Below are 23115 nucleotides of genomic sequence, written 5' to 3'. Positions count from 1 at the left end.
AATCTATTTGATGACTTTGTTACCGTTCAAGGTAAGACTCAGCTCCAGGGGAAAGGAATTCACACTGTCCTTCCAAGTACCACATCACGGGATTATCCTGACCAAAAATGAAAATCAAGAGGCCAATGAGGTGTATACTGGCATTAAATTGTAACACAGAAACTCTGGAAGACAAAGACGTTTAATATTTCATTCAGGGGGTACAATCCCTTGTCTTTACTCATTTGTAGTAAGTGCTGAGTTGGCCCTGGAGTTGTTTAACTCGGGTAGCTTCAATTGAAGGACTAAAAAGGACGGACAGGATTTGGGGGCATTGCTAAGATTAGTTCATGTTCTAAAAGTTACCTAACTTGGATAAGAGATGGAGCAAGCCAGCAGCAAGACAGAAAATAACCATAGAATCAAAATGAACTAAGAAGCGCAGAATGAGTGGAAAACAGGGATGGTAATCTAAAGAGATGAGAGACACACACGGTAACTGGGATTATTCTCTTCTATTCTCTATGCTCTGTTCCTATGAAAACAGATAATGAAGAGTAAACAAGTTGACGTCAGGAGTTTATCTTAAAGAACAACGTGCTGAATATTCCTCATACACTCAGCGCTGATCTGATGGCTTTCCCTATGCTGCTTTACCCTTCACGTGAACTGACATTTCCTGACGAGCCATGCCAAGACACTGACTCACCGTGATTGGGAGTGATCTGCGTCACTTTACAATGAAACACTCCAGTTCTTTGGAGACTGATGACACATTTTGGCAGGGCCCACACCCAGAAAGCTTGTGAAATAAGTAAAATTTATACTTAATGTGTTTGCAGGCCTCAGTTTGACCCCATCCTTCCTTCTCCACTCATCTGGGAGCAGGGCCCGACATGGCCTCATGCTGTTCCCAGCCTACCCCAGGTACCAGCACGCCTGGCCCTATGGAGAGCAGACCACGCTCAGAACCTTCCCACTTTCCCTCTTTCTCCAGACCTTTCTAACCTGGGCTCCCATTTCCTTAACACCCTTTTGGGCGACTGGTCTATTCAATCTCACTGGGCTGTTAATGTGTTAGAACGGCCAGCAATATTACACATTTCAGAGACATGTTATATTTTAATCATTGAAGAACTTTATCATCTTAATCAAAGGAGTTACTAATTTGTTCTAGGCAATGAGGGATATATTTTTGGACTGGCTGGCTTTTTGCAATTCCCAAAACCAGAGGTAATTGCCTGTTAAACTTATTATGGGTTAGACTTGCCCCTTCCACAGAGTAGTTCACAGATAACAGACAGACACTTTGGATAACAAGCATTTAAGTCATTCTTTTGCCTATTTGGGCCATCGAATATTATTAAATTAAATTAAATAATTAAATAATTTTAGATGGCCTCTTACAGATGAGGTAAAAATGCGTTAAAATTTCGTTCCCCTAGTGGTTGACTTCAAGTGATGGGGAAGTGTCTGTTTACTTTAAGGAGAGTGCAAAAGGTTTCTCTTTTTTTTTTTTTTTGCGGTACGCGGGCCTCTCACTCTTGGGGCCTCTCCCGTTGTGGAGCACAGGCTCCGGACGCACAGGCTCAGCGGCCATGGCTCACGGGCCCAGCCGCTCGCGGCATGTGGGATCTTCCCGGACCGGGGCACGAACCCGTGTCCCCTGCATCAGCAGGCGGACTCTCAACCACTGCGCCACAAGGGAAGCCCCCCAAAGGTCTCTTTAAACAGATTTTGAGTAATGTTTCATTGCTCCTCCTGTTCCCTTTTCTACTTCTCTTTTCAAAGATAGATACCCTGAAGCAAAAATTGTTTAAAAAAAGTTGTGAGGATTTTGAATCCTACCTCTCATATTTTGGGTTCACCACTGCTTCAACCTGGATTTGGGATATAGGGGGAAGAACTCACTGAATCCGCTCCAGAACCCCAGAAAGAAATTTCTGAGTCCGTAAGTAACTGTCTTGCTTAATTTGTGAGCCTAAAATCGTGTATTCAGTCTGTTTTACATCAAAGACAATCTTGCCCCACGCCGTCGAGAATCAACTGAGGTATGGATGTTTTCAGGTCCTTGGCTCTAAATAGCAGGCTTTTGTCTCCAGATTTCTAGTTCTGAAATAGCTCTGGGGCTTATGAGCTTGAATATGAGATTTTTTAATATTTCCATATTTTATCATTATTTATTAAATGTTACAAATAATATTTTTATATTACATCCCTGCCACCACCAAAAGTAATCGTGTACATTAGAACCGATTAATACTATACTATTTGAATCACCCCCTTGCCACATTGGCAGATCTTTCTGTATGGGGTCACAATTCTCCCTCATCTGTCTGTGCATCCACTCCCCACTTTGCACCCTCTCAAGTTTCTTCCAAGTGCACACATGCTCAGCCTGCACTTTCCCACCTTCCAATCCACGCTCTTGTTCATTGAGCTTCCCCCGCCTGTGCCCAGAGGGGGGACAGGGAGGGAAACTATGCATGCACATCGCACAAGGTGGGTGCTTCGTTTCAGAGCTCCCCAATCACCTGTGCGTGAGAGAACTACCTCCTGAATGTATTGAGACAAATGTGATCGTCCTTAGAGCAAGCTTCTGGGAACTGACTTCAGCCGATCAGGTCACAAGCAACTGTTAGTTTCTTTTAGGTGAAAACTGGAGAGCCTCTCATAGTTACTGCTAAGTGAGTGTTGTAGTCTCTTCCCCACGAAGTTACAACTAAAGCACCTGTGGACTGAGGTTCACTACATGTATGGACATCGTCTAGCAAGCAGGCACACAGCAGTGTCCCTATTTTGTACGCTCAGTGAAGTCCCTGTGCTGTCTTTTTATGAAGTCTTCATAGACATGAAAGATTCATTTTGAGCCAGCGCAACAGTATTCAAGCATCAGGATTCAGCTAACTGTATAGTTGGACTAAGGCCCTGAGAAACCTCCAGACCAGTAGGTGGATGCAGAACCATTCAGGAGTCAGGCCTAGGATGCCATTCCTATGCGGACAAGATTACAGGACTCACAAGATTTTTATATTATGTTCAAAAAGGGACAGAAAGGTCTCTAATATATTTCTATTTGATTAAATACAAACCGACTTCCAGATGGGACATTCCAATTAGGGCAACAGACTGCCCCTGGATTGTAGATTGAAATTCACACACGCATTTATATCACATGGTCTATATCACGGGGTCAACAAACCCCTTCTGTAAAGGGCCATGTAGTAAAGATTTTGGGTTTTGCAGGCCATTTGCTCTCTGTTGCCATGACTCAACTCTGCCTTTGAAATGCAAAAGCAGCCATAGCCAGTACTTCAATGAATAAACATGGCTGTGTTTGGATAAAACTTATTTCCCAAAACAGGTGAAGACTCAGATTTGGCCCATGGGGATTTGCCAACTCTGGGTTTTACTGAGCATTTCAAAGTAAATTACAGACAGTAATGTGCACAGTCCATCTCCTCCTGTTTGTGTGAGTTACCCCTTTGTTCTTCCCTTAGTCAACCCGTGTCCCTTTCTAAAAACTTCCTACACAAGAGCAAACTCAGGTTTCACCCAGCAAGTGGTACCTAAACGGAGCTCTCCTCATAATCAATGAATTCCAGTGGCAGGTACTGATCATTTACTGCAGTGCTCAGGGTGGCTCTTAGGACACAGTTCCTGCCCAGAAGTCCATGGTCTCTCAGTGAACGGATAAGTACAAGAGGTATTAAGAACTTTAGCAGAGCTATGGATGAAGCTCCAGAGACGGTGCAGTTAAGTTCAGGGCAGAGTAACGGAAGCCTTTACAGAGGAGGTGGTGTTGAGCTGAGTTTTAAGACTAAGTAAGTGTTTTTCAAGGCAAGAGTAGGGGGAAGCGTATTTCCAAGAAAAGGGAACACGTGGGGGCAAAGGGGAAATCCAAAGGGAATGGCATTTTAAGAAATGAGGACAAGCTCAATCTAACTGGAGCCGAAGGTGTATCTGGCAGAAGGGCGAGAGTTAAAACTGGACAGATAATTTGAGGACGAATTATAAATGGCTTCATTTGTCAAGCTAAGGAGCTTGAACTTCATCCATAGGCCAGGCAACCAGGAGAAAGCAGGAGAGTCTTAAAAGCAAGGGTCGTATGGTCACATTTGGTTGCACTATGAACGATAAATAGAAGGAGGAGGGGAGAGGAGACTGGAGGTGGGAAAAGAGGAGTAATGGTCCAGGTGAGAGATAATGAGGCCTTAAACTAAGGCAGGGGCCATTGGAATAAAGGGACACATGGATTGGAAAGCCATTTCTGGGGTAGAATGAATAGGATTTAGAGACTGAATGGATTGGAGGTTAGGGAGAGGGTCTGGGGAGGACGGTTGTATCTGTAGCTTGGAGATGGGGTGAACTGAAACACTATCCACTGAGATGGAGAATATAGGAGGCAGGGTAGGGTTCTCTGAAGGAAAATAATGGGCTTATTTTGTACCAAAGCGGAGGTGGCTGAGGGACATCCAAGGCAACGGCACAGAATGAGACAAGAGCCTGTGCCTCTGGTGTCATGACGCAGGAAGTTAGATGCCCTGAGAGAAAAGTGATGTTAACAGGTTATGACAGAGGAAGCATTCTAGTAGCTGGGGAGGGGAGGGCATAAGAAGAGGACATCCAAAATAGTTTAGATTTGTAACACCAAGAGTCGCAGGGTGGGTATCAGTTGGATCTCCCTAGGGGCCATCTGACTGAGATAGTGGGAGCTTGTAATGAACTTGAACTTGGAAAGTCCCTCTTGTCTCTACACCTTCTCACCCTGTCTCTCTTTGCACAAGCACCGAAGTAAGAGTGAATTTTTAAAAATGAACGATCCTAATAGATATTTAGTCTGAACAAACATATATGCATTTATATTCACATTTTAGATCGGTCATATGTATATATAATGTATACACATGCATAAATACAAAAACATATGTATGTATCTGTGCATGCACACCCACCTTTATCTAAAAGTAAAATTATAGTATCGAAACACCTAAAGTAACATGAATCTGTCAAAACCTTTCAATCCTCAGATTGTTCCCAAGCCTACCATAGGCAACACTGCAAAATAAATAAACAATCTCAGAAGCCCTGTTTCCCTTTTGCGTCTCTATTTCCTCTCTGTTGTCTCTTCTATCACTCCTTAAGACACCTAGCTCTGTATTCCTTCTTCCTCTCCTTTCTATCAAAATCTGTTTTTAGGGGAAAATCTGATATCAGTTATTACACTTTTGTGATAAATCTAAGCCAATGGGTTGATTTAAGTCAAGAAGGACTTGCATTTGAACTATTTTATCTAGTTGTGGAATGAACATGATGTACACTATACATCAACAAACAGATGTACTGGGAAATATGGAAAGCAGAAGGATTTCCCAGGTTCCACTAAATTCATAACGCTTTGGCAATCCCAGCTCTGTTGCCTTTTCAGGCCAGTCTTGAGAAGCTAAATGTGTACATCCATTCTATTCTGCCTCTTTCCTGACATCTCAGGATAGTTTATACTTTCTTCTGGAATTTATCACATTTTAACATTGTTAATACTTATTTTTGTATGTACCTTAACTTTCCTGATGGATTTAAATTCCTTGAGGACATCTGTGTCTAATTAAACTTTGTGTCTCTCAGGACCTAAAACTGTGCTTCATCTTGCACACAGTAGATGCTCAATAAATACTTATGGACCAAACCAAGGCTATACCAACTGTTAGAAAAAGGAATCTGAAGATTTCCTTCGGTGAAAGGCATCAACTATACCATCATTAACAAGATTGTATACATAAAAAAAGTCCTTATCTTTTATGGGACTAACAATGTTGGTACTTGATGTTCCTTTATTCTTTCTGGGTGTGGCCTGCTGGGGAAAGATTTCCCAGATATAAATGGGAAGAGGGCAATTAAATCAAGTAAACATCATTTAATCAGACCAAGTGGCTACAACCAGTAATGGCCCATTAGGCAAATAAGTATATGGATTTCATATATGAAGTCACTTTTGTCATTCTAAATGTATTCATAATTAATGTCAATGCAAAGATTGTTTATTCACTGAAGCCAGTTTCTTGTAACAGTATTGCAGATTTCTTTCCCTCTTGAAAGAGCAGAAAGAAGCCCTGTCTACCCTTTCCATAAAGGTCCTTTTTTGTATTATGAAAAATTGTCCCCAGATTGCAAATAACTTAGATAACTGGCAGCAGAGATTTTTTTCTCTCTGTAGAAAGGAGGCTGTGGGATTCCTATGAGGAGTGATTCCACAGCAACACACTGAAGGTGACAGCCAAGCTGGTGTGGCAAGAGTCCCTCTGAGTAGCTCCTGCATGAGGTGGAGGGGCATGGTGGAGGCCAAGGGGGAGCTCAGAGTCCCCTCCTTCTATTTAATATGGTCCTGATGTATAGTCCAATGCCAGCCTTAAGCCGAGCATGCCGGTTCCTCATTTCTATGGAAGAAGTGGATGTTCTGTATAGATGTAAATTACAGAAAACTAACACAGCAGGCTGACTTTGCTGGCTGTCCTGCCCTCTCCTTGTCCATCCTCTCTTTTAGTGAGACCCTATCCCTGGTCCCCATTCCACTGGCCTCATTTCTCCCCTCCTTTCATTATCACACAAGCTGCTCAAAGATCTCCATCTCCATTTTCAGTTTTTCCATCTCTTCCATCTCTTACTCTCAATGCCCCACAACCCTTCTGTGTTCTTACTCCGTCTCAAGATCCATCTAAAGAGGGCCACTTCTGAAACCAGGGTTCCACCGGCAATTTCTTCGAGAACCAGAGCCTTAGGCTGGTTCTGCCTTGATAATGGGATTGGATGTGTCCCTTCATCCTCAGACCTGACCATGGGCTCTGTCCTCAACTCTGACGTGACACCTGCTTGTCCCCTACTGTGTTCTGAGGCCATTCCCTTCTGCCTCTTCCAAGACCAGGATCTTCCTTCCCTGTGGTACCCTTTCCTGCCGACACTTCTGACTCTTTCCGTAGAGTCAGGAAATAGGCTTCAGCCTCTCCCTTCTCAAAAATTCCCAAACCCTCTCTTAGTTCACATATCCCTTTTGCTACTGTCCTATCGCTATGTTTATGTAATAAAGTTATTCCACAGGCCAGTCTCTGCTGTCTCTGCCCCTCACAACCACACATGCACCCTCACTCTCCTCTCCATCTCCCTGTGGCTCTCACTGCTTCCTCAATTCTGTTCCCTGGGAAACCCTCTGAAGTCAGGCTGCTGCCTCCAATATGCCCCTGAAGCTCAGCTGGAAAAGTCACCAACAACCCTTTAATTGCCAGATCTTTACTGCCATATTCTTACCTAATCTTTCTTTTGCATGTATCCCCGTGCCGCTGCTTATTTCTGCTTTGCAAGTCGTCTCTCTCCTTGTCCTTCTTCTGAGCATTCTTTCTCAATTGCTTTTGGGTTTTTTCTTTCTCTGTTTACCCCTTAATATTAAACTCAATTTTTCTGAGATTTGTCCTTAGCCTGCTTCTCTTCTTATTCCATATTCTCTTTCTGAGTTCCAAAGCCACGTGTGCTAACTCTCAAATCTGCCTCCCCAATCCAGACCTTTCTCCTGGGTCCCAGATTCACATTTTGATTGTCTGTGCACATCTTCTTCTGGGTGCCCCGCAGGCATTCAACATGGAACACGCTCACCGTGCTGCTCCTCCAGATTTCCTTCTAGGGGTATGGTCCCTCCAACCAGCCGCGTACCTGGCAAGAAACCTGGGATACACCCGTAGCTCTCTTCTCACTGTATCGTCCCCACTTGTTGGTACTATGGTCTTTGGTCTGTTCTTATCATCCCTCGATCTATGCTCTCAATTCCTTTCTCCTCATCAATACCTCTACTGCTTTAGATCAGGGCCTCATCATTTCTTATCAGTATTTAATAATATGGTCTCAAAACTCTTATCCCATCTCTCTTTTCTATATCCTCTTCAGCTTATCCATTACTTGCTGATAGTGTCATTTTATTTTTTTGCTCTTTTAAAAATAACATCATTGAGGGCTTCCCTGGTGGCGCAGTGGTTGAAAATCTGCCTGCTAATGCAGGGGACACGGGTTCGAGCCCTGGTCTGGGAGGATCCCACATGCTGCGGAGCAACTAGGCCCGTGTGCCACAACTACTGAGCCTGCGCGTCTGGAGCCTGTGCTCCGCAACAAGAGAGGCCGCGATAGTGAGAGGCCCGTGCACCGCGATGAAGAGTGGCCCCCACTTGCCACAACTAGAGAAAGCCCTCGCACAGAAACGAAGACCCAACACAGCAAAAATAAATAAATAAATTACTAAACTCCTACCCCCAACATCTTATTTAAAAAAAAAAAAAAATAACATCATTGAATTATTTATCATATATAAGATTCCATTTTGGCTGAATTTTCTTAAAAACCTGTCTTTAGTACCATGGCCTATATTTTAACTTGGTACTGAGTATCCATGACAGATTAGGAAAAAGACACAAATGTTTGAGTACATCTATATTTTCTCCTTATGTCATATTCAAGTAAAATTTTATAGGTTGCTCAATCATATTATACTCACTATTGAATGAAGTAGCCTATTCAAAGTCCATAATCAATACTTTCAAAATACATGGATTTTTTAAACTTTCAAAAGACTTGGGACTAAGCCTAATACTAGTTTATTTTCTCCACTGACATGAAAATTAAGTTGATTTCCTGAAATCAGACCTAATTATTTGTAAGTGGCCTTGACTAAGCCACATACACAGATATAGTTATATTGGTCAATACAATAATTTATTTGTTTATAAAGTAAAAGTAATACTTTCTCATTGTGGTAGTCAAGAAAACCTCAAATTCTTCTTGATAAACTGCATAACAATGAATTATTAGTATTGCCAGGTGATGTGTCTGTGGAAGCCTCATATATTGCTAATCATTGACTTATTAGCCTTAGAATGTAAGATGTTCCTCTCTTAGGGAGAAGAAAAAAAATAACATATTGCAAACTGATCTAGAAAGACTATCCCAGATCTGGAAGTCAGGAAACTTGGCTTGTAGTCTCAATGCTGAAGCTAAATCCTTTATTTCCTTGTCTCCAGAATTTATACTTTTCCTACTTTATTATTTCAGAGACTGGTATGCATCTGCTTACTGTGCTGTGGTCTTTTTTTAGACTTAAAATTTATAGTGTATTTCACAGTGAATGACATCTTAGAAATGAGATCTGACCGCTGCCTGGCATTGGGTGAATCACCTGTTTCTTAAGGTTTCCATTTCCTCATTTGTAAAATAAGGGATTATTACCAGAATATTCTTCTTTTTGTAAAAGTACGTGATTAGAACAGTCAAAAAGCTTTAGTGGGCAATGCCAGAATGGAGGACATTATGCTAATGTATGAGAGGGTTTAGACACAATAACATCCTGCAGTTTCCCTGTAGGAAAGCTGCAGGCGATCAGGGGAGGTGCAGCCCAAACTCAAGGTGTTCCTCACAGCCCTCAGCAACCTTAAATGCAAATGGAGAGCATTCAGTTTAAGTGCTTGCGTGCTGAGAGACCTGGCAAAGAAGTGTTATTACCTGGGAAGCCTCAATCAAGGTCAGAACCTGCGAAGCCAGGCACCTTGAAGGCCCTGGCAGTGCCCCAGCTGGCAGGAGCAGAATCCCCACAGCTGACTGGGAGAAACGTGGCCCTGCACTGCTGGGAAAAGCTAAGTCTGAGCACATGATCTAATACTCATGATCATCGGCACTCATCCAGGGAAGACGGGAGCTCAAGTTTAAAGAGCTTGTCTGCAATATATGCAAGGTTCTGGGTAATGAGTTATGAGGAAAATGTTCGGGAATCAGAAACCAAAGGACCTTCTAGAACTGTGTGGCACCTATTCAGTTATCCTCCTTTAGGTCATACACTCACGTTCTGGGATGCTGCTTGAAATCTCTTTTCTCCCCTTAAAGATCTGCTCTAAAGGCTAGAAAGGACTGAGCATAACACATCTGCCTGTCCAGCTGCATGGAACAGCCCGGCCTCCAGGTGTCAGCCCCTCATGTGCCCGGCTCCTCTGCTGTGTTTTACTGTGTGAGCCCTGCTCGGAGCTGGGGCCATTCATCTCCTCCAAGGCAGGCCAGTGTGGGGGGAGTAGAAGTGTGCAGAGCTGATAGGCAGCCTGTTGTGTTTAGGTTTAAGATTTATAATAAAATAAAATAAAATAACAGAGAATGCACATAGCAAACACTGGAGTGCCCACCACCCAGACATAACTGGTGTTTCCCTCTGTTCATCACTGTTGCTTCAGACAAACCTAGAGTCCTTGCTGTTCTCCTTCAGAGTCTCTTTCCTCCTCCTCTCTCCAGAAGCAGCCACTATCATGAATTCGGTGTGTATTCTGCCAGTAAAGTTTGGGGCGGCTTATATCCCACTTTCAGAGTTGGAAGGTATGTTAGGGGCTAATCTTTTCCTATTTTAAAATGATGACATTAAAGCCTAGAGGAGAGAATTCTCCAGGAGTCCAGTGGTTAGGACTGCTCGCTGCTTCCACTTCAGGGGGCGCGGGTTTGATCTCTGGTCCGGGAACTAAGATTCCGCATGCTGTGTGGTATGGCCAAAAAAAATCAATCAATAAAATAAAATAATAAAGCCTAGAGGAGGGCTTCCCTGGTGGCGCAGTGGTTGAGAGTCCGCCTGCCGATGCAGGGGACACGGGTTCGTGCCCCGGTCCGGGAAGATCCCACATGCCGCGGAGCGGCTCGGCCCGTGAGCCATGGCCGCTGAGCCTACGCGTACGGAGCCTGTGCTCCGCAACGGGAGAGGCCACAACAGTGAGAGGCCCGCATACCACAAAAAAATAATAATAATAATTAATTAATTAAATAAATATATATATATATATGCATATAGAAGAAAGACTGGGGAAAAAACAACCTGAGTATCAACAACAATTATTTCTGGGAAGTGGAATCACTTGTGATTTCTAGTTTCTTCCTTGCTTGTCCAGATTTTGTAAATTCCCTTCAATGAACATGTTTGCTTTTGTAATAAAAAAAATTATAAAAATGGCAAACTATAATATATAACATAAATATGTATTATGTAAACTATACATAATATAGTTGTGTATTTGCTTAAATAAACTGAAATTTCATGGAGCCAAAATATAAAATTATTCTCATTTCTGAAAAAAAAAAGTTCACTTGTTCTAGAACCTGAGGTGTAATGTTCTAGTAGTCAAAATTCCCAAATAGGGCTTCCCTGGTGGCACAGTGGTTGAGAGTCCGCCTGCCAATGCAGGGGACATGGGTTCGAGCCCTGGTCCAGGAAGATTCCACATGCCACGGAGCAATTAAGCCCATGCACCACAACTACTCAGCCTGAGCTCTAGAGCCTGTGTGCCACAAATACTGAGCCTGTGTGCCACAAATACTGAAGCCCACACGCCTAGAGCCCATGCTCCACAGCAAGAGAAGCCACCGTAATGAGAAGCCCGCGCACCGCAACGAAGAGCAGCCCCTGCTCGCCACAACTAGAGAAAGCCCTCACACAGCAACGAAGACCCAACACAGCCTAAAATAAATAAATAAATTTATTTTTTTTAAATTCCCAAATAATGACGTGATTGAGAAAGAAAACATACACTCCTAAACTTACAAGAGGTAAAGAATGACTTATGAGACCTTAAGACTTGAACAAGATGGTTATTTAGAGGCTGAGTTAATTCCTTTAAGAGAACCATGCTGCCCAGTGAAGTTCTTCAAAGGAACATTCTCACCTGACAGTATATCTCAAGTGTAGCCATAACGTCTATTGTCTTTTTTATGTTTGATAAGCTACTCCTCAGTCAAGCTTTTCTTTTAACTTATTGTTTGCTTAAAATGAAATATGAGCAAGCAAAAAATCAAAACAAAACAAAACAGTATTTCTTTCCTGAAAAGGGCATTTCTAATTTTGCCACTAACTTACCAATAATTGGGGGGAAGCTTTAGATTATTAATTATTTGGAGCTTCAGATTCCTCCATAGAAAATGAAGTACTGATAAATGTTTCCTTTAAACTTAAAATTCTGTAGTTCTATGAATATAACAAAACTCACATTCAAATCGTCATCTGCATATACAGGATCATTCTGAAAGAAAGAGGAATGCCAACTGACCCACAGTTCTACCTCCATTTGTACCAAAAAATGTGTTTGGGGTAAGTGAAACATCACTACTGTATTTGAATTGAGTGCCCTTTATATAGGCTGATAACCAGACCAGTACCAATGGAAATATTTGCTCTGATAATCATTTAATTATTGTAAAAATATACATACATGAGTAATAGAGTTAGCTAGTTCTTCCGCATTGTGTGTGTGTGGGGGGGTACAGAATCAAAAGCAGTGGAACAGTTTAGATGGCAGAGAGCAGCTAATGATGACAGCTGGCTTTGGTCATAAGATGACAGGGGGGCTTCCCTGGTGGCGCAGTGGTTGAGAGTCTGCCTGCCGATGCAGGGGACGTGGGTTCGTGCCCTGGTCCGGGAAGATCCCACATGCCGTGGAGTGGCTGGGCCTGTGAGCCATGGCCACTGAGCCTGCGTGTCTGGAGCCTGTGCTCCACAATGGGAGAGGCCACAACAGTGAGAGGTCCACGTACCGCAAAAAAAAAAAAAAGAAAAAAAGAAAAAAAAAAGAAAAAGATGACAGGAACCACAGGTGAGGAAGCATCAAAAATGACTTTACCTAGTTCATAGATTTGCCTATTTAAATAAATAAACAAAAGCAAACAAACAAGAGAGGGCCTTGCGAGGATAAATGACCACACTGTGCTAGGACTGAAATGAATTATCGATTCAACCTCATGTATCTGGGGTCCAAGGATAAAGAAAAAGAACTTAATTGGACCCATAAAGGATTGTCCTAGCTCCTGGCAACTGTAGTCAAGAATAACTGATGTGACTTTTTTTTAAGTTTTTAAGCAAAACACATTTTCTTCCTTGTTTCATTACATATCATAAATTTAGATGAAACTTGGAAATCTTAGTTCAGAAAACTTGCTTTTGAAATTATAATCCTTTATCCCTTAGCTAGCATACATTTCTCAGAACTTCTGAGAAGCTAAGCATCCTGCAGCATTTGACATTTGCTGGGGTCCAGATAATAGGATGAGATGAGAAGTGATTGCTATTGTTTTTATTTTAACAGTATTATTGTCCTCTGTCACTTCAATTCCCAATCTCAACATTGGTGGAGTTCATGGTAGATATTTTGGAATATATTGTTAAGTTCTCTAGTTTTAGAAAACAGAGAGGAAAAGGCCATTAAAAAAAAAAAAAGGTCAAAGAAATTAGTGGTTATTTTCCCTCTTCATACAACTGACTAAGAAAAGGATGAAGATGAACTCCTCCCAAACTCACATCTTTTGTACCCTGCAGGTAGATCTCTCTGAAAGGCCCAGCACAAAAGGATTTGTGCCTGGCACTGGGAAAAATGTGTGTGACCACGAGGCGGTCAGAAAATCCATAACTCAGGTATTCAGGAATGCCTGACATAGGGGAGAGGCATCGTTTCGTGAGCTTTTATTGAAATAATTAATATTGAAGAACTGGGGAGAAACTTTTCTTTAAGTGTTCCCCAAAGTAAAGTAGCTTTTTTGACTTGATATCACCAGATTCAAAACTGTGAATTTTTTGTATAGGTCAGTGTCTCTGGAGCCCAGGACAAAGAGAAGGAGCCTTCAGAGCCCACCTGGGCTGCCAGCCTTGCTGCCACTCCATCATCTGAGGCTGCCACCACCCAGGGGCCATTGCTCAGGTCCCCTGAGGATCAGGCAGAGGGTCTGGAAACCAGAGCTCAAAGTCTCATTTTGAACTCAGAGCGAGAAAAGTTCGTGCACGAAGGTAAGAGATTTCTGCCCATCAGCTGTTGTATCTATAATATCAAGAAGGCACAGAAAGAATGGTCTCTAAAATCTCATCCAGAGAGAACATGTTTTGACTCTAAACAGGGAGGACAAAAGACACTTTTCATTTTATTATATATAGAATTAGAAAACTGGCTGGTTTTTGGAACAAATTTGGTCAATCAAAAAATTTAAAGCTCTTATAGTGTTTATTGTTATTTTAAAATTTGAAAGCCTTTAGAGAGGATATTGCTCTCATGTTTGCAGTAGCTCTTACCACTCCCTACTGTCTTACATGAAGCCTTCACACATGTAGACATTTGAATTTTTGACCCCTGGTTGGAAGAAAGAAAAAGAAGCTAGAATCTAGATTCCAATTCATCAGCATATTTTCTATGCAGTTAATGTCTACAGAAATTAATCATTACATACACATTTGTGAAGAACATGCAAGAGAGACAACATCCTTGCCCAAAAGCAGCTTAGATTGGCTTGACAACAATATACATTATTCAGTTATTGCTTTTAAAGAGTGGAGGTAGTGAGAATCCACTTGCTCCCTTCTATTTGGCCGAAAAGGTAAATTTAGAGGTCAGTTTTAGCAAATAAGTGAATTGAGACATACTCCAAATCTGAGGAAATGATTATGGCAGATGGAGAAAGGGCTTATTTTGCTATTGAGAAATGAAGCTTATGACATTTAAACTGTCACACAGAACACAAGTGTCAGGCAGCAAGTATCTATTTTGTCTTTTTGGAGAATGTTCTCACCTTGGTATAAGTTCCTCAGTAAGAAATAATAATCAAGGCACGAAGGACAAACATGAAATAAAAAGGGATTTAACAAATAGCTTTATTGTTGTAACTCTAATTAGCTTTATTTTTTATTTTTTTGGATAGCGGAAGTGTTTCTGAAACTTATTTGTAAACTGACATTAGAAGGTCATGTTTTTACTGTCCTGTAAAAGCTGATCTTTTGGGCTTCCCTGGTGACGCAGTGGTTAAGAATCCACCTGCCAATGCAGGGGACATGGGTTTGAGCCCTGGTCCGTGAAGATCCCACATGCTGTGGAGCAACTAAGCCCAGGCGCCACAACTACTGAGCCTGTGCTCTAGAGCTCTGAGCCACAACTACTGAGCCCACGTGCCACAACTACTGAAGCCTATGCACCTAGAGCCCATGCTCTGCAACAAGAGAAGCCACCGCAATGAGAAGCCCAGGCACTGCAATGAAGAGGAGCCCCCCCCTCGCCGCAACTAGAGAAAACTGCACACAGCAACAAAGAACCAAAGCAGCCAAAAGTAAATAAATAAAATACATAAATTTATTTTTTAAAAAGCTGATCTTTTTAAAAGAAAATTGTGATATAAAGAGAGCCCTTCGTTGAGGCAGCCATTGTTGGCATGTATTCAAGTGGTACCCCAGAAGCAGCCCAGGACCACCTTGCTGCATGCCCCAGCCCAAGCCAAAGGAACATTCTGGGCCCACTGACTCCATGCTACAGCCTAGCACTAGATCTGGGGTGGCCACAAGTGAAACAAGTGAAAAGACAGGATCATGAGGTACATCTGAGCCAAACTCTGTAAGCCCATGAGCCCTACTTGCTTCAGCAATCCCCTCCTTTTGGGGCAAAGATCCCAGAGTAAAGAGAAGGAGAAACACACACTTTAAGGGAGAAGAGTCAGCTCAAGCCTGACCCTCGGGGCTTCCACTCCAGCAACTTGGGAGCAGACCCAAGGGCGGTGACAACTACTGAGCAGAGAGGACGTCCTGCCTCACACACAGCTCCAGCTGTAGCTCCTCCACCTCCAGCCCAATCCCCTACCAAGGTGACAGCTGCCAGCTCACCCTGAGGAAAGACATGGCTGGCATCCACATCAAATCCAGCTCTCCCACCAAAGGCAGTGGGCACATGCACATAGCATAGGGACACTCCCACATAAGAACACCCCTTCAAAACCAAAATAGCTAACTGTTTCATCTAGGTTCATAGACACAGAGAAACTTAAGTGAAATGAAAAGGCAGAGGAACTACTCTCAACTGAAAGAGCAAAGAGAAAACCCATGAAAAAACAATGAAACAGAAATAAGCAACTTACCAAATAAAGAATTCAAATCATTGGTAATAAAAATGCTAAGTGAATTGGGAAGAGAAATGATCTAAACACAGATCATTTTAATAAGGAACTAGAAAATAGAAAAACCCAATCAAACATAGATAATTCAGTATCTGGGATAAAGAATACTCCAGAAGCAATGAATAGCAGAATAAATGACACAGAAGGACACATAAGTGATCTGGAAGATAGAAGAATGGAAATCACTCAATCAGAACAATAGAATGACAAAAAACAAAACAAAACAAACAAACAAAAACAAGTGCAAGATCTCTGGGATAACATCAAACATGCCTACATTTGTATCAAAAGGAGAAGACAGAGAGAAGGGGATCAAAAATGCATTTGATGAGATTATTGCTGAAAACTTCCCAAATCTGAAGAAGGAAACAGATATCCGGTACAGAAAGCATAGAGGGTCCCAAATGAGATGAACCCCAACAGACCCACACCAAGATATATAATTAAAATAGCAAAAGTTAAAGAGAGAATTCTAAAGGCAGAAAGAGAAAAAAACAGAGAGTCATGTATAAGGGAATCCCCATAAGGCTATCAGCTGATTTCTCTACAGAAAGTTAGCAGGCCAGAAGTGAGTGACATGGTGTATTCAGACTGCTGAAAGGGAAAACCCACAACCTAGGATACTCTACCCAGCAAGATTATCATTTAGAATAGAAGGAGAGAGAAAGAATTTCTCAGACAAGCAAAAACTAAAAGATTAAGCAATACTAAACCTACCCTAAAAGAAATGTTGAGATAAAGGAACCCAAGCATACTACAAAAGAAAATCATCAAACCACAATGGGAGAAACACAAATAAGAATAAATGATCAGAGAAGAACTATAACCACAACTGGAAAACAAAGAATAAAATGGCCATTTATGACAAACCCACATACTCAATGGTGAAAATATGGAAGCCTTTCCACTAAATTCAGGAACAAACAAGGATGCCCACTCTCACTGCTTCTATTTAACGTAGTATTGGAAGTCCTAGACACAGCAATCAGGCAAGAAAAAGAAATAAGGGTATCCAGTTGGAAGGGAAGAAGTAAAACTGTCAGTATTTGCAGATGACACGATACTCTATATAGAGAACCCTAAAGTCTCCACACAAAAACTATTAGAACTAATAAATACTTCCAGCAAGGTTACAGGATACAAGATTAATATATGGAAATCTGTTGTGAGTCTATACACTAATAATGAAATATCAGAATTGAAAGTAAAAAAAAAATCTTGTTTAAAATCACATCAAAAATATTACAGTACCTAGGAATAAACTTAACCAAGAATGTGAAAGACCTATACTCTGAAAACTATAAAACACAGATGAAGGAAATTGAAGATGATACAAAGAAATGGAAAGATATCTTTTGTTCTTGTATTGGAAGAATTAATATTGTTAAAATGGCCATGGTACCCAAAGCAATCTACAGATTTAATTCAATCCCTATCAAAATACTCATGATATTTTTCACAGAACTAGAACAAATAATCCTAAAATTCATATGTAACCACAAAGACCCCAAATAGCCAAAGCAATCTTGAGAAAAAAGAACAAAGCTGGAGGTACAACCCTCTCAGACTTCAACTATACTACAAAGCTACAGTAATCATAACAGTGTGGTACTGGCACAAAAATAGACATATAGATCAATGGAAGAGAATAGAGCACCCAGAAATAAACCCACACACCTACAATCAATTAATCTATGACAAAGAAGACAAGAAACACAATGGAGAAAAGACAGTCTCTCCAACAAGTGGTACTGGGAAAAATGGACAGCCACATGTAAAACAATGAGATTAGAATATTTCCTCACACCATGTAAAAAAATAAACTCAAAATAGTTAAATAACTAAATGTAAGACCTGAAGCCATAAAACTCCTAGAACAGAACATAGGCAGAACATTCTTTGATATAAATAGTAGCAATGTTTTCTTGGATCAGTCTCCTAAGGCAAAAGAAATGAGAGCAAAAATAAACACATGGGATCTAATTAAACTTAAAAGCTTTTACACTGCAAATAAAACCTTAGACAAAATGAAAAGACAACCTACAGAATGGGAGAAAATATTTGCAAATGATGCCACTGACAACAGATTAATATTCCAAAATATAAAACAGCTCATACAACTCAGTATGCAGCCACTATGGAAAACAATATAGAGGTTCCTGAAAAAACTAAAAATAGAACTACCATATGACCCAGCAATTCTACTCCTGTGTATATGTCTGGAAAAAATAGTAACATTAATTAGAAAAGATACATGCACCTCAGTGTTCATAGCAGTACTGTTTACAATAGCCAAGACATAGAAGCAAGCCATCAACAGGTGACTGGATCAAGAAGCCGTGGTCTATGTATACAGTGGATACTACTCAGCCATAAAAAAGAACAAAATTCTGCCATTTGCAGCAACATGGATGGACCTAGATAATACTATGCTTAGTGAAGTAATTCAAAGAAAGACAAATACTGTATGATATCACTTATATGTGGACTCTACAAAATAATACAAATGTATGTATTGATATATGCAAAACAGAAACAGAGTCACAGATATAGAAAACAAACTTGCAGTTACCAAAGGGGAGAAGGAAGGGAGGAGGGACAAATTAGGAGTGTGGGATTAACAGATACAAACGACTATGTATAAAATTGATAAGCAACAAGGGAATACTGTATAGCACAGGGAATTACAGCCATTATCTTGTAATAACCTATAATGGAGTATAATCGGCAAAAATACTGAATCAGTATGCTGTACACCTGAAACTAATATAATATTGTAAATCAACTATACTTCAATTAAAAAAAGAAGAGAGTCCTTTATTTTACATTTTTTTGTAACTTAAAGGGATTTTCCTCCTTTAGTAAGCACAATCACATGTGATCATAGTGGTGCTTTCTATGAACAAACTTGGAGGGAATGTGTATGGAAGGCCAAAGTCATCTTCATTCCAAGTGCTAATTTGATTTCAAATCAAGTCCAAAGTAAATGAAGAAGTCCTATCTCTCTCCTGTCAACTAATCCTCACAAGAGTATTAGCCAATCAAGGCTCACAGTATTGTCAGGAAAATATGCATTTTAATGGGGTTTCATGAAGTTCAAAAACTTTTGTTTTCAAAGGAATGACTATCTAATGGTGGAGTTTCAGGTGGTAGAGGAAATATGTCAGGTATTCAGGAACCCGTCCTTAACTTAGAACCATACTTTTTTAGTTGGTGTGTTAGTGTGCATGGAGAATAAGCTTCCTAAAGCTTTTACTTTTCAGTGAAAGAAAAACTTATAATAACATGCTATCCTTTTCTCACTCTAGATCCTAGATATTTGGAACTCTACAGCCAGGAAACTAGCGAATATGTGGTTCGATGGTATTATGACAAACAGGTCAACTCCTGTGCTCGCTTTTGGTTCAGTGGCTGTAAAGGCTCAGGAAATAGATTCAACAGTGAAAAGGAATGTGAAGAAATCTGCATTCAAGGATGAGCAAGTAAATCACCCTGTACTGAGTCAAATCTATGTCTCTATCTACAAGCCTAGGAAGAAGCTCTATAATTTCAATATTCACCCAATACAAATAAAACACCATATATGAGTGTATACTGAACACTGACAATTTATAAACATAGTCAAATCCTTACAACCACCCTAGGATGTAGGTATTATTAACTATTTTTACAGATGAAGACACTGAGGCTCTGAGAAGTTTAGGAACTTCTCAAACATCACCAAACTAAAAAGTGGAAGAGATGGGCGGGTCTGACCCAGGACTGTGTAACTTCAACACACATGTTCTATCTATTTCACAACCTGCAATGTTGTTCTGATTGCCATTAATTCCTTTGCATGTATTATGTCGGATGAAACCCCTGCCCCAGAACACCCCCACTCCCCCTGGTTCCCCCAATCCCTCACACCTGCCTCAGTCCCCCAAACCCCTAAAAGCCCTGCCTGTAGCAAAAGGTAGCTGGTGGGGAAGGAACTGGGTATGGACATTAGAAGTGATGGGAGTATGTTTGTGCAGAGATGGTGGTGAGGTAAGAAAGATATCCTGCCTGAGGGAAACCCAGCAAGATGGAGTGGTTCTGAGAGATGAGCGGCCGTGGGATAGGAGTGGGGTTGGTGAGGGTAGTTAGATTTTTGCCTCATTTGCCCTGAAAATGATTAAGAAACTAATCTGAATTAAAATTGCAACTCAGATTTATTAACAATTGTCATTCCCCACTCTTCCAACATATTTGGAAGAAAAGCCTTTATTGTATGTTTAAGCTATATATTTAAAACAAAAATTGTAATTTAGACAAAGGAACATTTTCTACCCTTCCTTTACAATGTGTAAAAGCAACTTTGAATTTTAGTGGGTTGGGATGGGAAGGCACTTGATGGCCGAGGACCACTTGAAGCCCACATGAACTCCTGAGCAGAGCGTTTTAAACATACAGTGTACACTAAAAAAAAAATGAGCCACCAAATTGAAATATAACCCAACAGAGTAGTAGAGAACTTGCTCTGTCATTTTATGATATCCAGTTTGGGAAGATCACTAGTTCTGAGCTGAACTCAGGCAGCATTGGTATATATCATCTCACAACACACTTTCCTCTTCTTTCAGGCCTGTGACCCTCATTTGAGTTTGGGGGTACACAAAAGTGCACCCAAGGAAGGAGGAACTGGAATAACAGCCATCTTAGCAAAAACAATTTTGTATAGTTTAAATTTTTATTATGTAATATTTGATACTACAAAATAATATATGCAATATACTTGTAAATTTAAAAACATGATACCATGATGGACACCAGTGAACACATCACACGGAAAATGAACCAAACATAAGCAATTCTGTTGAAACTTCCTGTGAGCCCCTCCATCATCCCAACCCCCTGCTTTCTGCCAGAATAACCCATCTTGAATTTTGGTCTTACCATTTCAATTTGTTATTGGTTTTTATATGCAATTTTACATGTGAAACCACATAAATCTCTATGTATCTCTAAATAATACATAGTCTCACTTATTTTAGAACTTTATAAAAATGGTGTCATACTCTGGTCTTCTGCAACTTGCTACTTTCATTCAATATTATAATTAATCCCTGTTTTACCATATCTAAATATATTCCTAAATAATTTATTATTTAGGTTTTTTTGAGCTTTAAAAAATTGGTTTCATGACGTGTAATTCTTTTTCACTTGATATATTATTACAATATAATTCATACTTGTTCACTTTCACAGTTGTATAATACTGGTATGAATATATCACAACATATTCAACCATTACCTTGTCTATGCTAAATTGTTTCTAATTAATATTTTTCATCAGCGTTGCTATGAATGCTCTTACGTGTGGCTTTGGGTGCTCGTGTACCAGTGGTTTTCTAGGCTATATACCCAAAAGTGGAATTGGTGGGTTGCAGGATATGTAAACATTCAAAAATAGTACATCATACCAAATTTTTTCGCAAAGTGTTTGAACCAGTTCATTATAAATTTGCACCAGTTGTTGTATAAGCGTTCCCATTGCTTGACATTCTTTTTAACACAAAATTGTCAGACTTCTTCATTTTGTTAATCATGGATGTGAAATGGTATCTTGTTTCAATTTGCCTTTCTCTGGTAGCATCTGACCATATTTATTTACCATCTGTGCTGTTGCTTCTGTGAAATGTCTGTTTATAATTGGGGGAGATTTTCCTATTGGATTGTTTGCCTTTGCTTATTGAATTTCTGGAGTTCCTTATATATCCTGAATTTGAATTCTTTGCTCATTATTTGAGTTGCTAATATCTTTGTGGTTTGCCTTTTTACTTTACTCTTTTCTTTTTTTAGTGAACAGAAGTTCTCAATTTTAATGCAAATTTACCCACCTTTTTTTGTGTGTGGCTAGCACCTTTTTTACTTGTTTATGCTGCTCAGACTTTCAGCCACCTTTCTTGGGCAGGAAACTCACCCAGGACAAAACCTGCTCTGGGTGCTGGGTGTACCTCTCTAGCTTCCCATCTTCATGCCTGGTAATTCCGATGAGCCTGTCAGCATGTTGGTGATTTCCAGGTGACTGTGTTTTCTTCATCTTTTTTAGTTGTCTCAGCATGAAAGTGGGTCTGAGCTACATAGATGGCCACTACTCCATTTTTTGTTGTTGTGGGATGGAGGGCTTTGGGTATTTTCTTATTTCTTGGAAGTCCAGCAATGCATTGAAAAGCCTGTATTGTCACCGTATGGTTGTTGGAAAGCAGAAAGACCCTTCAGAGTATCTAGCCTGCCATTTTGCAAAGAGCAGAAGTAGTTATGTTTGTTTTTCAAGCTTTTCACAATTTTTCCCATATAGAAAATTGATATGCAAACATATTGTAATGTTGACTTGGGTGTTCATCCCTTTGTCTGAAATGTTCTCTTCTTCCTTCATGTGACTGACCAAATCCTAACATTCCAAGGACAACTTGCAGGCCTCCTCCTTTGTGGTACTTCCTCATCTCTCTCATTTGGGCCATGCTCAACTCTGAGGACACAAAACACTTGCCCTAATGCCTCCATTCTACCCTGATCACAGTCTAAGCTGCCTTGCACTTAGTGCAGAGCACCTGTGTTAGTTTTTTGTTTTGCTGCTTTAACAAGTTGCCACAGGTTCAGCAGCTTAAAAAACACAAATGTATTATCAGTTCTGGAGGTCAAAAGTCTGATGCAGGTCTCGAGAACTGGGCTAAAATCAAGGTGTCAGTGTTTCTGCTGGAGGATCTAGGGAAGAATCCGTTTCCTTACCTTTCCCAACTTCTAGAGGCTACCCACATTCATTCTTTGGTTCATGGTCCCTTCCTCTACCTTCAAAGCCAGCAACAGCTGGTTGGATTCTTCTCATGCTACCATCTCTCTGGTGCTCTGATTATAGCTGGGAAAGGGTCTCTGCTTTTAAGGACTAGTGTGATTTGATAAGGCCCACCTGGACAATCCAGACTACCCTCCCCATCTCAAGGTCCTTAACCTTAATCACATCTACAAAGCCCTTTTCCTATGTAAGGTTCTGGGGATTAGGGAATGGACACTGTTGCATCCATTATTCTGTTGATCACAGCATCTGTACCGCCTGCCTGTTCTCTGAATTTAGAAGCAAAGACATGCCTTGTTTATCTCTGTGTCCCTAGTTCCTGGCACATAGGAAGAACTCAATACATTAAAAAA

The 23115-nt window shown here is 40.7% G+C and overlaps 1 protein-coding gene across 1 annotated transcript in view; it reads left to right on the top strand.

Annotated features, from left to right (window-relative positions):
* Positions 1-19423, top strand: part of COL28A1 (collagen type XXVIII alpha 1 chain) — a gene marked incomplete at both ends in the record, with an annotated part of 159468 nt that extends 140045 nt beyond the window's left edge. The window contains 6 exon segments of the mRNA XM_082662419.1: positions 1-31; positions 1775-1829; positions 1831-1873; positions 1877-1930; positions 13603-13804; positions 19254-19423. Of these exon segments, the coding sequence (XP_082518545.1) occupies positions 1-31; positions 1775-1829; positions 1831-1873; positions 1877-1930; positions 13603-13804; positions 19254-19423 (555 nt within the window).
* Between the last annotated feature and the right edge of the window lie 3692 nt (positions 19424-23115).

Source organism: Grampus griseus (assembly GCF_964374135.1).
Source record: "Grampus griseus genome assembly, chromosome: 9".
Taxonomy (NCBI): Eukaryota; Metazoa; Chordata; class Mammalia; order Artiodactyla; family Delphinidae; genus Grampus; species Grampus griseus.
The sequence above is the reverse complement of the archived record's forward strand: the minus strand, read 5'-3'. Positions and strand labels throughout refer to the sequence as shown.